The sequence below is a fragment of the Dendrobates tinctorius genome, unplaced genomic scaffold (genome assembly GCF_039654945.1).
Source record: "Dendrobates tinctorius isolate UK_male_01 unplaced genomic scaffold, ASM3965494v1 ptg000270l, whole genome shotgun sequence".
In the NCBI taxonomy this organism is placed as follows: Eukaryota; Metazoa; Chordata; class Amphibia; order Anura; family Dendrobatidae; genus Dendrobates; species Dendrobates tinctorius.
The window spans coordinates 11,534,878-11,549,093 of record NW_027361937.1 but is presented as its reverse complement, the minus strand read 5'-3'; the positions used below and the strand labels follow the sequence as shown (position 1 = coordinate 11,549,093).

Genomic DNA, 14,216 nt, shown 5'->3' with positions numbered 1-14,216 from the left:
CCTGCTGCGACTACTGAACTGGAACGTTTCTGGCATGATCGGCTATTTGTGTCTTGTCAGCAGCTATTATCACTGAATAGTGACATCAGCAAAGCCTTTTACAGATCATCGGTGTGGACTCTTTTCTTTTGAACATTTCGTAATTTTACCTGACCATCAATATCTTAATCCCTAGCCAGAATCCCCCAGTCTTTTTTTCAGAGGGTGCTTGGATTCCACAATCAATTAAGATTTCTATAGGTCAGCACGATGCCTAGCCTACCCGGCTATCGGATATCTTCCATTCCCAGGTGCCGTCTACTTTTACATTCCAATAGAAAGATGTTTGACTGGGTGAAATAATAATCTCTTGTGACCAGGACGATCAGTCACCAGGGTTGGCTGGAATGAAAGGCTTCTTGTTAGGAATGTAGTAGTCTGGCTGCATTGTCCAAGCTTTACACTGAATTACCTTGCAATTGCTGTTTGTGACAGTTCATACCCTGCTGTAAAGATCTCTGCTACTGAGGCATATTACAAAGCTATCATACTGGGTATGTACCCGCTTCTACTCATTTGTGGGTTTCACTGAAGGAATATCTGGGGATAATTAAACTCTCTCATAAATCTGGACATTTAAAGGTGGCTGACTGGGAGAGATATAGTGATGGCAAGTCCTTAGGGTAGGATATGAGATTGGTGGGGTCCGACACCCAGAACCCCCACCATGAGATTGGTGGGGCCCGACACCCGGAACCCCCACCATGAGATTGGTGGGGTCCGACACCCAGAACCCCCACCATGAGATTGGTGGGGCCCGACACCCGGAACCCCCACCAGGCAGCTAAGAACTGGTCTGTCAGCCACCAGATGTAAGCAATGTATGGAGGGGAAAGCAGAAGCCCTGTACATTACTTACCGGCCACTGCTGAGTATGGCACTGCAAGTGAATGGGAGATAAAGTGAAGTACTTCGCAACAGCCATAAAGCAAACCACGGTATTGCTGTGTTCGTCCTCATACTTCTCTTATATTTGGTCACTGCTGGACAGTTTTCTGCTGATAATGGGGGGCATGAGACCCCCTATAGTCTTAGATCAAGGACATGCCATCAATATTTCAGTCCTGGAAAACCCCTTTGTTGAACCGATTTGCATTAAATGATCTAACGAATAGAAAGGGCAAGTGGCCAGTATCTTTTAAATATTTGAAAAAATGTAATTTAATTCTTGCATTTGTCAACAACAGCTATCTACATGGATCAATAAGGCATGTCCCGTCCATGGACTCCATCTCAAGCTCAATGGAAACCCTTCATATTCGTCCATCTTCCACCATAATGCTGGAGACGCTGTTCCAGGTAATGAGAACACTGGTGGCCTACATTTTTTTATTTGTATCTTCTTAGGAGATGGTATTAGTGATGCGGACTCCTCCTTCACTGATTGCTACAGTGAACAGGGCATCATGCCAGAGGTTTTTCGGGATATTGCTTTAATGGCCTGTTCTTAGGGGCACAATTAGTTTTTGAAGGGCTCCAATAATCAGCGGAGCAAAGGCGCAATGGTGGCAAGTGAAACATTTTAACCCCTTAATTGAATTGCCTTACACAACGTTGTCCCCTCTCCTTGTTCTTTTTCCTCTGAACGAAAAGGAGCGCTAATGCTCCTGTGAATTCTGCTGCCCTCTTGGTCTGTTGCTCGGTGGAGTGGCTCCATAAGAACGTCTTCCCACTGATAAATTGGTGACCTGTCCTAAGGATAATGAAGCTTTAAGTAGTCTGCAGGTGATGGTACCTGTAACTCTACACACATGGGGAATTTGTATATCGACTTGCTTTATCACATTTGACCCCAGCCTTATTGAATGTACAACAATCAGATGTTACTTGGCATCACGCAATCACAGGACACGATGACTTGCGTTTCAGCCTTCGGAAGTGACTGTGCTCTTTGTAGTGTGGCACACATCCAACCCATACATTGATGGTGGACCTGGGGCACTTGATAAAAGATGAATCTCTTTATTGACTACTTGAAATATCCTCAATGGTACTTCACCAGAAAGAAACTTCCCATTACTGCGTCAGTAGCTGCCAACCCATGCCTTTTGTGCTAAGCATAGAAGCAAGCCGAAGAGGAAGTCCTTCATATTGAAGTCCCTCTTGACATTTGCTCCTTGAACTAAAGACTTTCCTGAATGTCATAGTGTAATCCTGCTGATGTTAAACACCCATCAGTCTAAAGATCAAAAATACAGTTTATTCCATCATAAGGTTATGATGTGTAAAAATGAGAAGAACCCTAAAATGTAGGGCATAGCCTTCTTAAGTAGCACTGCAGACAATTATTTGCATGTAATTTTTTTTTTTTATTTGTCAGCTGTAGTTGAGCTGTTTATTTTATCCCAGGAGCAAATCAATATCAAATTAGGTGAGGGTCCTAAATAACAAGCAGAAAACCATACAAAAACAAGAAAATGAAAAATACAATAATATGTATCCTAATAGGCCCAACTAGATCACTTCACTAGGTCCTGCCTGGCAGTGGAGGTTGGCACCATAGCCAACCTTATTTTTGATGTGGCCTTCTGATCCTCTGATGAACCCCTAAGAATTTTCTAGGTGGGGGAACTTGTCGGGTATTGATATGGGCTGTTGCTCCATACCGTCTAATTATGAATGGTGCCTGACTAAGGCTTGAACTTTTTAATGGGAATCCCTGCCATTAAGCTGATGAACCCCCGTTGGATAACCAGATGAGTACATGATTACTGCACCCTGTTTACCTACATATTTTTGATTTATGGTTATTGTTGCGTATTTGTCTGTTTATATTATGTACTGATTCTGATATTATGTGCACAGAGGATATTCCTGTCTGCCCCCTTCGTTATTGAACACTACCTCTTACTAGATTTTTACACGATTATTGGTGGGTCTTTACCGGGTCATCATTATTGCTTTTCTATCTGTACCTATTATGTGTTGATTCTGCTATTAGTATAGGTGCAGAGGCTATTCCGGTCTGCCATTTAATACACAACTATTGGTGGGTTTCCCCAGCTCACCAGTATGATTTTTTGTTCTTCACGGGTAATGGTGTATTGGGACATTTTTGCCTTGGTAGGGATAAATAGGGACAGCAGAGAAAGCTGCCGATGAGTGGGGGTGCCATACCGCAGAAACTAAGGGTGCCAACCTCCACTGCCAGGCAGGACCTAGTATAGCGGCCTATTAGGATACATATTATTGAACTTTTCATTTTCTCCTGATTAAAACCCATTCCCTATTTATCAATCTCTGTTTTTACTTGTCTACAATTTGGAACATGCTTTTAGCTTTGTTTAATTAAAAGTTACATTTTAGGGGTCCTTGTTTTTGTATGGTTTTCTGCGTATTTTATCTCAGCTCTGTTTTCAGCCAGAAACTTTGATCCGTTTCATATGGGCAGGCGTCGGGTGGTATCATTTCTTACTACCAGTTCAGTACATGCTCTCCTATGCAGACAGATTCCAGTCAATGGCTTCCTGTTAACAGAATGAAATCTGTCACTATCGAATTCCTTTTGGCAGCTTTTGACATCTCCACGCTTGGCTTCACTCTCCTAGTTTCCCTGTATGTCCTCCCATGCAGATGAAAATCCAATTTTTTAATTTATAAGAGCAGTTATATAGTGCGTGAGTCCATGCAATGAGTAGCCTCAGGTATTAAAGGGGTGGTCTGAATGCAAATTAATTTAGCTACTAACTCCTTATCTATTTAGTCCCAAAATCGAAGCTATTTTCTAATATTTTTGCTTTAAGAATTCCCTGCTGTTCCTTAACTACACTCTCCAACATCTATTGTATTTTTTTTCTGTCTGATGATTGGTTTGGGTATCACCAGTGGATGCTGGGATATTCAACTGACGTCTCCTCAGGGAGCAGAAGCCGTCACTGCCGCAGCCTCTGCCCCCTTCCTGAAACAAAGTGTCATCAATGACGCTTGTTTAAGCGGCTGTGCCGTCTCTGCTCTGTCCCTGAGTATTTCTCCTGTTCAACAGAGCGATGTCACTATACCCTGCAGAGACCAGTAATGTCACCTGAGGGGGCGGTGCTAGTCTCCTTCACAATAATAGCTTGCATTATGTGACTAAATAGTTATGGAGTTTTAGCTAAATTACTTGTCCATTGGACCACCCTTTTAAACCTCTATGTCTAATACTGTCTATCTGTGTACACTTTGTGCAGAATATACTCTGTATCCAATGTAATGCAGCTTTGGCATGTTTTCCCTGCCCCTTGCATGTGAGAGCTGAGGGTGAAGAAACAATTACAAGCAGGAGGCAGGGAAGACAGGCTGAAGATGCATAAAATAGAATACACTGAGCAATTTAGAGGAGGTGTAGTGACGCCACTCTGCCCATGCTGGAAAACCTGCAGCATCATCGTAAATATAGACTGCATAAGGGGATCCATATTGGAGGAAAAGAAGAAGTCAACATGACAGACAATTAAAATGGCACATTCAACTAAAACAAGTATACACAAGACATAGACAAAAGTGTCTGCATTATGCTTTAATAATAGTATATGTTGCAATAAATGAGGAATATGGTGGTTCAGAGTCCACACTGCCCAAGGTTCAAAGATACGATCACACACGAAAGTTCATTGTGGTTTGGTCCTGATGATGATCATTGTGGTTTGGACCTGATGGCAAGATTTAAAAACCTTGAAACGTGTAGACAAAGTAAACCGCATTCATGCTTCACCTACGTGTCTGAAATTATCTTTGAACCTTGGGCAGCGCGGACTCTTAGCCAATTTATTCCTCATTTATTGCAATGTACCTCCTTGATGGTCCTGCTGCAGGCTTTACATGCTTCTATAGAAGTTGTGACTCACAATCCTATCAGGTGAGTGTACCGATAATATTTTATACCACTTGACTATCAAATAAAACCCTATTTGTGCTTTTTGATACGCCAGTTTTACCATTTCTGTTAATCTACATATATAATCGCCAGTTGGGACTTCTGGCCACTGTCCCCGAATCCCATAAGGCACCGCGGCAGTGTCACTTGCGCAGGCGCAGTTCATGGTCGCAAGGCCACGAACTGCGCCTGGGCAGGTGACATACACATCTCCGCTATTCCCGTGCAGGCGCAGTAACAGCCGCGTCGTTACTACGCATGCGTGGGAATAGTAGTGACGTGTATGTCACTTGCGTAGGCGGATTCACGTCACCGCTATTCCCGTGCATGCGGAGTAACAGCCACAACTGCGCGCTCTACCCGCTCATACGCTGTATCGATGTGTCTTTTACTGCGCCTGCGTGGGGAATAGCGGTGATGTCTGTTTTAATTGTGTAGCTGCAGTAACAGCCTTACAGCCACAAACTGCGACTGCGCAAGTGACAGATATACGTCACCGCTATTCCCAGTAACAACCATAACTGCGCGGTGTACCCGCGCATGCTTTCTTACGATTTTTGATTACCTCACGTAGCACTTATATGTATAGAGTAAAGATATATTATACATAGATATATGACAGATATTATATTTTAAATGATTATATATTATTAGCACTTGTAAAACAGATAAAAACATAGATATATCATTTATTAATACACCACCTCCAATTAATGTACCACTTCCAATTATATTCACAACAGCTTACAAGAGACCACATAGGGTAAATAGACACCACATAGCGAACACCGCTCAAGAAACACTACACCAGATACCAAAATACAGCACACAACAAGGAAGAAACAGGTCAAATAACCCAGCATATACAATACAAAAATGCAGAGGGATGATATAGAAACATATACACTCACTGGCCACTTTATTAGGTACACCATGCTAGTAACGGGTTGGACCCCCTTTTGCCTTCAGAACTGCCTCAATTCTTCGTGGCAGAGATTCAACAAGGTGCTGGAAGCATTCCTCAGAGATTTTGGACCATATTGACATGATGGCATCACACAGTTGGCGCAGATTTGTCGGCTGCACATCCCTGATGCGAATCTCCCGTTCCACCACATCCCAAAGATGCTCTATTGGATTGAGATCTGGTGACTGAGGAGGCCATTTGAGTACAGTGAACTCATTGTCATGTTCAAGAAACCAATCTGAGATGATTCGAGCTTTATGACATGGCGCATTATCCTGCTGAAAGTAGCCATCAGATGTTGGGTACATTGTGGTCATAAAGGGATGGACATGGTCAGCAACAATACTCAGGTAGGCTGTGGCGTTGCAACGATGCTCAATTGGTACCAAGGGGCCCAAAGAGTGCCAAGAAAAAATTCCCCACACCATGACACCACCACCACCAGCCTGAACCGTTGATACAAGGCAGGATGGATCCATGCTTTCATGTTGTTTACGCCAAATTCTGACCCTACCATCCGAATGTCGCAGCAGAAATCGAGACTCATCAGACCAGGCAACGTTTTTCCAATCTTCTACTGTCCAATTTCGATGAGCTTGTGCAAATTGTAGCCTCAGTTTCCTGTTCTTAGCTGAGAGGAGTGGTACCCGGTGTGGTCTTCTGCTGCTGTAGCCCATCTGCCTCAAAGTTCGACGCACTGTGCATTCAGAGATGCTCTTCTGCCTACCTTGGTTGTAACGGGTGGCAATTTGAGTCACTGTTGCCTTTCTATCAGCTCGAACCAGTCTGCCCATTCTCCTCTGACCTCTGGCATCAACAAGGCATTTCCGGCCACAGAACTGCCGCTCACTGGATTTTTTTTCTTTTTCGGACCATTCTCTATAAACCCTAGAGATGGTTGTGCGTGAAAATCCCAGTAGATCAGCAGTTTCTGAAATACTCAGACCAGCCCTTCTGGCACCAACAATCATGCCACGTTCAAAGGCACTCAAATCACCTTTCTTCCCCATACTGATGCTCGGTTTGAACTGCAGGAGATTGTCTTGACCATGTCTACATGCCTAAATGCACTGAGTTGCCGCCATGTGATTGGCTGATTAGAAATTAAGTCTTAACACACAGTTGGACAGGTGTACCTAATAAAGTGGCCAGTGAGTGTATGTTGGAAAGCACAAACGGTGTGAGACATGTCCGCGGCTCCTGTCAGCACCACTAAGCATACATAGATGTAAATTTCACCGCACTCCCGATGCGATAACATCAGGCCTATTTCTAGTAATAGTATAACCTGCAGTATATATTGTAAGTGGATAAAGTCCTGGAGTGCTGCTTTAAAATAGGGGATTTCCTCACTAAAATCAAAAATCCCAAAGTCAGGAGGTTTGATTTTAATTTTAGAAAAGTTTGTGGAAGTGTTCAAGTGATTCTTTCAAACTCGTGTAGTAGTTCATGTATCCAGAACTGGTGGTTATCCTGTTCCAGTTACTCCCCAAGTTCTTTGTGGTTGCTGCCCTTTTTGGAAAAGCCATGTAAAGGACAATAGTTCACATATTATATGCAGAATAGGAGTTACTTTATGTAGGCAATGATAAATCAGAAGTTCATTTCAAGCCTATGATTTTTGGAGTCTGATTTACTCTTCTACTTACAGGATCCCAAATTGATGAACAGCAGTCAACAGGTATCTCCCATTAGTGGACCCAGTGGAGAGAATGGCACTTTGAAATCAAACCTGACCAACGATGGATTCAAGGCTCCACCACCACAAGTCATGGCTAAGGCAGGTTTTCAATACGTCACGAAACTTTACCAGTTACCATTACACAATGTGATATATGGATTACAAATCAATGAAAAATATGACTTAAAAAGGTACAACAAAGTCCAATTCTCTGAAGGTGGATGACATTGGGTCCTCTGTGGAATATTTACTTTAAAAGTATATTGAGATAATCTATCACACTTTTTAGCTTGATAATTATGATCGTTCTCTGCATTTATCTTCAATTGGCTTTGTTGAGTAATTTTAATTGTAATTAAATACATGTTCAAGGTTAGTATATTATCTAGTGATGATTATAATTTGAAGGGGATTACAGATCTGTTATGAAATATATGTAGATAATGCAAGAGCATCTCTCCACTCTGGCTCATAGAAGTAGGTCACGAGTTGGGTACTCCTTGTATGATAGACCTATACTTCAATAGGACATAAAGACAGGAGTCTTTAAATGCCTTTAGGGGAAACCTGACAAAATGTTTTTTTTGTCCTTTCAAACCACCATTAGCTGTTAGGGTACCGTTACACTTAGCGATGCACCAGCGATCCCGACAACTATACGACCTGTCAGGATCGCTGGTGCGTCGCTAAATGATCGCTAGTGAGCTGCCAAACAGGCAGCTGTCTTCAGCCTACGCAGCAACCGTCCAGCGATCCTCGGTGGTTGTTGATACCTTGTCACACAGCAGCGTTTCTAAACTATTCCAGCCTGCGTCCTGAGTTCGCGCACGATCAGCGTTATCCAGCGGGGGGGACGGTCGCTGCTGCATGTCACACAAAGCAAGATCGCTGGCGCGTCACAAAATCGGTGACGCTTCAGCGATCTTGCTATATGAGAAAGGGGCTTTAGGCTTGAATTGCACCCATTGTTTAGTAATCACCCTTTTTAGTCATAGAGGTGAAACCATTGGGGTTAGACATAAAGAGGACTGTGCCTTAATTTGACTAACATAGCTTGATTGTCTTTCTGAGAATACAAGTACACCCTACTTCATTGGACATAAGCCAGCACTAGACTACAAGGCACATGTGTATAATTTCAGACAGACCAAGGATAATGTACCTTGTCCTTAGGAACTTCAGTGAAACTAGATTGAGTCAGATAATGGCATAGAAAATAAGTACCGTATTTGATTATTGGTGTTAAAGTTTTGTTTTTCTATTGCAGCCAAAACTTGCACGCGATCACTTAGCTTTGGCTCTAAGTCAAGGCCTGAACTCAGAAATACAACTTAGCCGTGATTCTCTGCACTGCTCCAGTGGGTACAGCACACAGACAACAACCCCTTCATGCTCAGACGACACCATTCCCTCTCATGGTGGGTTTTTAATGTTGCATATATTGTGCATCTGACTGTATTTTTGTGTAGGTAAACCATGCACTTTAACAGTAACTGTAAACTTTTGTCATGTGTTCACACAGTGGATGTAGTCTTATTGCGTCTCCTAAACATAGCCTAGTAAATGAATGAATGAAGGCCCAAATGCATATTCTGATGCAAGAGTCAATATCCCTATCATCCATATGATTGATTTTATACTTGGAATTAGCTATGTTTTATGGGGAGATCTGAGGGGCCATAACAGTATGCTGATGGACATCATAACTGCACAAAAACTCCATTTATAAAATATATACATTATATTACAGAATTGAATTAGTAACTATTCATTAGGCCAGGTTCACATAGCATTAATGCTAGTCACATAACACAATCGCGTTATGTGAGCCCGCTAGCGCAGATGCTTCTGCGCTAGCAGTGACGGACCCCCAGACGCTGCAGCCTGCGTCCGAGGGTCCGTCACAGAATGACAGCACATCGCTAGCGCATGCCGATTATGGCATGTGTTAGCGATGCGCTCGTCTATAGCAGTGTGTGGGTGCGTTAACGCATCCGTTACATAGCGTTAATGCCGCTATGTAACGGATGCGTTAAACGCACGCCATTTATGCTATATGAACCCAGCCTTATAGAAATTTAGGTAGAGCTACTTGGGGGAATACTCACAGGATGTTTATTGACATCATGACAGCATCCAAACTTCCTCCATTTATAAAATTTGCAAGTGCTTGCTGGCCAGCCACAATTTATGTGGTCTGCCATTGCCCCAGTTTATAAGACTTGTTTTTCTCTATATACATCCATATAATTCTCTGCTCTCTATCAGTCTAAATATCTCAAAGTTTTAGAAAGTGAAACATCGAAGGAAATAACTGGAGTTCATCTTGACTACAGATGGGTGGACCCCTGGATAGTCAGGTTCGGTGGGTTTGTCCAAACAGTTAAAAAAAGATAAATAAAATTTCGGGTAACAGAACCCAAACCCAGACCCCATTCATTTGAATGGGGGAGCCCGAACATTCAGTGTTTGCCACACTGTCATGTGCATGACAGCAGGGCAAACACTGCTTCTGACCGGCAGTAAAATCATTACCGCCGGTCAGACAGCTGTGGTTCCCACACTGTCAAATGACAGTGTGAGCCTACAGCTGTGATTGGAGGTATAAAGTTTATCTCCGGTCACTGGCGTGTTCTGATTGGACTACTGTTCCCATCAGACTATGCTTGCTGCCGCTAATAAACAGCGAGAGCTGTTGACAGCTGATGGGAGTATTCATTCATTCATCATGCGTGCTAAACAAATAATAATAAAAAGTGTGTTTTCCCCTGTATTTTTGATAACCAGCCAGGCAAAACAGACAGCTGGGGGCTGTAACCCTCAGCTGTGGGCTTCAGCAACGCTAGTTATCAATAATAGATGGGTCTCCACACTGTTTTTTTAATTATTTAAATAAATTGTTTAAAAAAAAAAAAAAAAAAAAAACATCAGTCGGGTACCCCCTATTTTTGGCAGCCAGCCTTGCTAAAGCAGACAACTGGGGGCTGGTATTCTCAGGATGGTAAGTAAGGGGTCATGGATATTGAACACCCCCCCGGCCTAAAAGTAGCAGCCCGGAAAAGATTAATCTATTCGATGCACTATTTTTGGTGTTTTTCCCAGCTCTTCCCACTTTTCCTGTTGCAGTGGCAAGTGGGGTTCATATTTGTGGGGTTAAGGTTACCTTTGTATTGTCTGGTGACATCAATCCCGCAGATTAGTAATGGAAAGGAGTCTAGAAGACACCTATCCATTACTAATCCTATAGTTGTATTGTAAATAAACACACAGCCAGAATAAATTCCTTTATTTGAAATAGAAACAAAACACACTTTTACTTTTTTTTTTGTTTAAAAATAACACCTAATGCCCAATCCATTGAATCCTTCATCTCCTTTAAAAAAAATAAAAAACAACCATATCCCTCGCCTGTCCCATGCCGTAAGGGGGAAAGTTTTCAAACTGGACAGTGCCAAGATGCGACTGTCCAGGCTGAGAACCTCTGATAAACGAACTGCTGCAAGCGTAACATAGTGCGCACTGGTGACCTCATCGTGGTTGCCGTCGGTCACTGAGGCTACATTCCCAGCCAGGCCCCTGAACTGTGGTGACCGCCCTCCGGTGAGAGGCAAGTTTACCGCAGTTCAAATTCACTGCAGTGAAATTCTCCCGGTGAACTGAGGTTGAACTCGCCTCTCACCGGAGAAAGGTCACCACCGTTTATCCTGGCTGAGAACGCAGCTTCAGTGACCAGAGGTAACCACGATGACATCACTGCTAGTCAGTGATGCTGCACTCGCAGCAGCTCATTCACCAGTGGTTCTCAGCCAGGACAGTCTTTTCTTGGCACCTTGCAGGTTGAAAATTATTTATGTCCAGACATGGATTATTTCGCGGAACAGAACGTCAGGACAGGTGAGGGATATGGTTGTTTTTTATTTTTGCTTTCTTATAGGAGATGGGGGATTCAGTGGAATGGAAGTTAGGTGAGTATAACTATTTGTTATTTTTAAATGAAAAAAGGAAGTGTGTTTTGTTTTTATTTCAAATAAAGGACTTTATTCTGGCTGTGTCTTTATTTACCATACCACTATAGGATTAGTAATGGAGAGACATCTTATAGACGCCTCTCCATTACTAATCCGTGGGCTTGTTGTCACCAGACAATACAAAGAAGACACCAACCCCACAAAAATAAACCCCACTTGCCACCTCTACTGGGCAAGGGGGAAAAATCGGGCAAAGCGGCGGAATTGGCGCATCTAATAGATGTGCCTTTTCTGGGTGTCTGCGGGCTGCTAGTTTTAGGCTGGGGTGATAGGGGTCAATATCGATTGCCCCTTACCAGCTTGTGAATACCAGCCCCCAGCTGTCTGCTTCAGCAAGGCTGGTTGTCAAAAATAGAGGGGACCCCACGCCGTTTATTTTTTTACTTATTTATTTAAATAATTAAAAAAAACTGCTTAGAAACCCCTCTATTCTTGATAACCAGCCTTGCTAATGCTGACAGCTAAGGGTTGCAGCCCCCAGCTGTCAATTTTGCCTGGCTGGTTATGAAAAATACAGGGGAGCCCATGCCGTTTTTTTTTTTTTTTCCTTTTTTTCAATTATTTATTTAGAGCGCAGGCGTCGGCTGATGAAAACTCCCATCAGCCGCTGCCTGCTCTCACTGTTTGCGGCAGCAGATGTAGTCAGATGGAGATCAGTAGTCCCATTAGCCTGCGTCAGTGACCGGACGTAAACTTTACAACTTCTTTCACAGCTGCAGGCTCACGTTGTCATTTGACAGAGTGGGAACCACGGCTGTCTGACCGGAGGTTACACCCAGTATTTGGGGGGCTGAACAGTAACAGGGACTTCCTGTTGGTGTTCGGTACGGATGCCGTACTTTGCTGTTCTGTTTCGCCCATCTCTAATCTTTACTCTGCTTTATGGCATTATACTTTGCCACTATATCCCTGACTAAAATAAGGAAGTTTTCTGAGATAAATAAAAAAATTAGGTAAAAATGGAAAAAATCATAAAGTAACAAAAGAACTCAATGATTCTCACCTATATTCACTGTGGTGCTGTGATGATGTGCCAGCTTACCCAGATAACTGCGGCTAATCCCTGTCCATAGAAATGTGTGGTACAAAATCCGTGAAGGCAGGAGTGGACACTTGTTCTTATTAGAAAGCCACTTAAACTATTAGAGATTAATATATATCATAGATACATTACTTTAAATTTGGTAAAGAAAAAAGTTTTTTAGTTGCTTCAATAATCTGGAGTAATCTTGGCATTCAGGCTTTGATTGAATGGGAGGAGCATGGCACATAGCATGTTTTAAGCATCAACTTCACAAGTTCCTTGGCGTCTCAACCAACATATGTGCATTCTTTCCACAGCCATAAAGAAGGACCCCTCTCTATTTGGTAAGAATCTTTTTCATTAGATTGGACGGGGCTGCTCCAATCCTTTATATTGTGGTGTTGTGCCTGTCATGTGCTACAACGTTGTGTTCAGCTCTCCCATACATCTTCCAGCATAGCCCTACATTCTAAGGACATAGTAGTTTTCATTGCTGGGTGACATTCTTGGATGTATAACACTTTCCAAGGTGCAGGCTAATTCCCCGATGCGTAGGTATTGGCATTGAGAGAGTATATTGACGTCACGTATACTGTGGTGTCTTCCTCGTCTACAAGTACCTATTTACTTGACCCCTTTCTTCTCATGCAGCTTTCTGCCTCCAATCTTTCACTGTAAATCCAGTCTCTGGTGTTCTCCCTGTTGTGCCTTTGTCAGTACTAGGTGTTACCTAGTATTATGATCCATCCTATGTGTCGTCTTCATTTGTGTTTTAAGCTTGGGCTATGGATGAAATACAAGAGTGCGATCATCAGACATTTTGCTTCCACAGATTGGTTATACACTTGTTCTGCTGCTTTTTTTCAGCTTTGCTGATTTACTGATGGTTCCAGGGTAAAAATCCAAAGACAGCTCAACTTAACTTGATTTTCCCAGGAACCCCTCTGTTTCCTATCCACAGGATAGCTGATAGTTTGATCAGTGGGGGGGCAACCACTTGGACTCTCATTGATCAGCAGAACAGGGAAGAATAATAATAATAATAATAATAATATAACAAATTTTTATTTTTATAGCGCCGACATATTCCGCAGCACTTTACATTTCAGAGGGGATTTGTACAGACAATAGACATTACAGCATAACAATAATCACATACAGTAGATTATAACAAATACCATGAGGAGTGAGGGCCCTGCTCGCAAGCTTACAGTCTATGAGGAAAGAGGTAGACACGAAAGGTGGGTGGTAACAGTTGCTCTGATTGTATGGACCAGCCATAATGTTAAGTGTGTAACAGTACAGACAGAGGGCTAATGGATGCATAAAGCATGTGGGAACATGATGCTGGGAACCTGGTTATGGTAAAACTTTTGGCTCTGCCACACAGGGATAGGTTAGGTTAATGTGTTGAGGCGATAGGCCAGTCTGAATAAATGCGTTTTCAGGACACGCTTAAAATTGTGGGGATTGGGGACTAATCGTATTGACCTGGGAAGTGCATTCCAAAGAATTGGCGCGGCACGTGTAAAGTCTTGGAGACGGGAGTGGGAGGTTCTGACTATTGAGGATACTAACCTCAGGTCATCAGCAGAACGGAGGGCGCGGGTAGGGTGGTATAC

The 14,216-nt window shown here is 42.8% G+C and overlaps 1 protein-coding gene across 2 annotated transcripts in view; it reads left to right on the top strand.

Annotated features, from left to right (window-relative positions):
* LOC141069665 (protein MTSS 1-like) overlaps nt 1-14,216 on the top strand; it is a 202,667-nt gene that overhangs the window by 176,620 nt on the left and 11,831 nt on the right. Inside the window, exons 10-13 of one of the 2 annotated variants that reach the window (XM_073559444.1) lie at nt 1,227-1,338; nt 7,513-7,641; nt 8,810-8,960; nt 12,912-12,938. In XM_073559444.1, coding sequence (XP_073415545.1) covers nt 1,227-1,338; nt 7,513-7,641; nt 8,810-8,960; nt 12,912-12,938 — 419 coding nt within the window. The remainder of the gene's footprint in view (nt 1-1,226; nt 1,339-7,512; nt 7,642-8,809; nt 8,961-12,911; nt 12,939-14,216) is intronic. The other variant, XM_073559445.1, reaches the window with a different exon arrangement.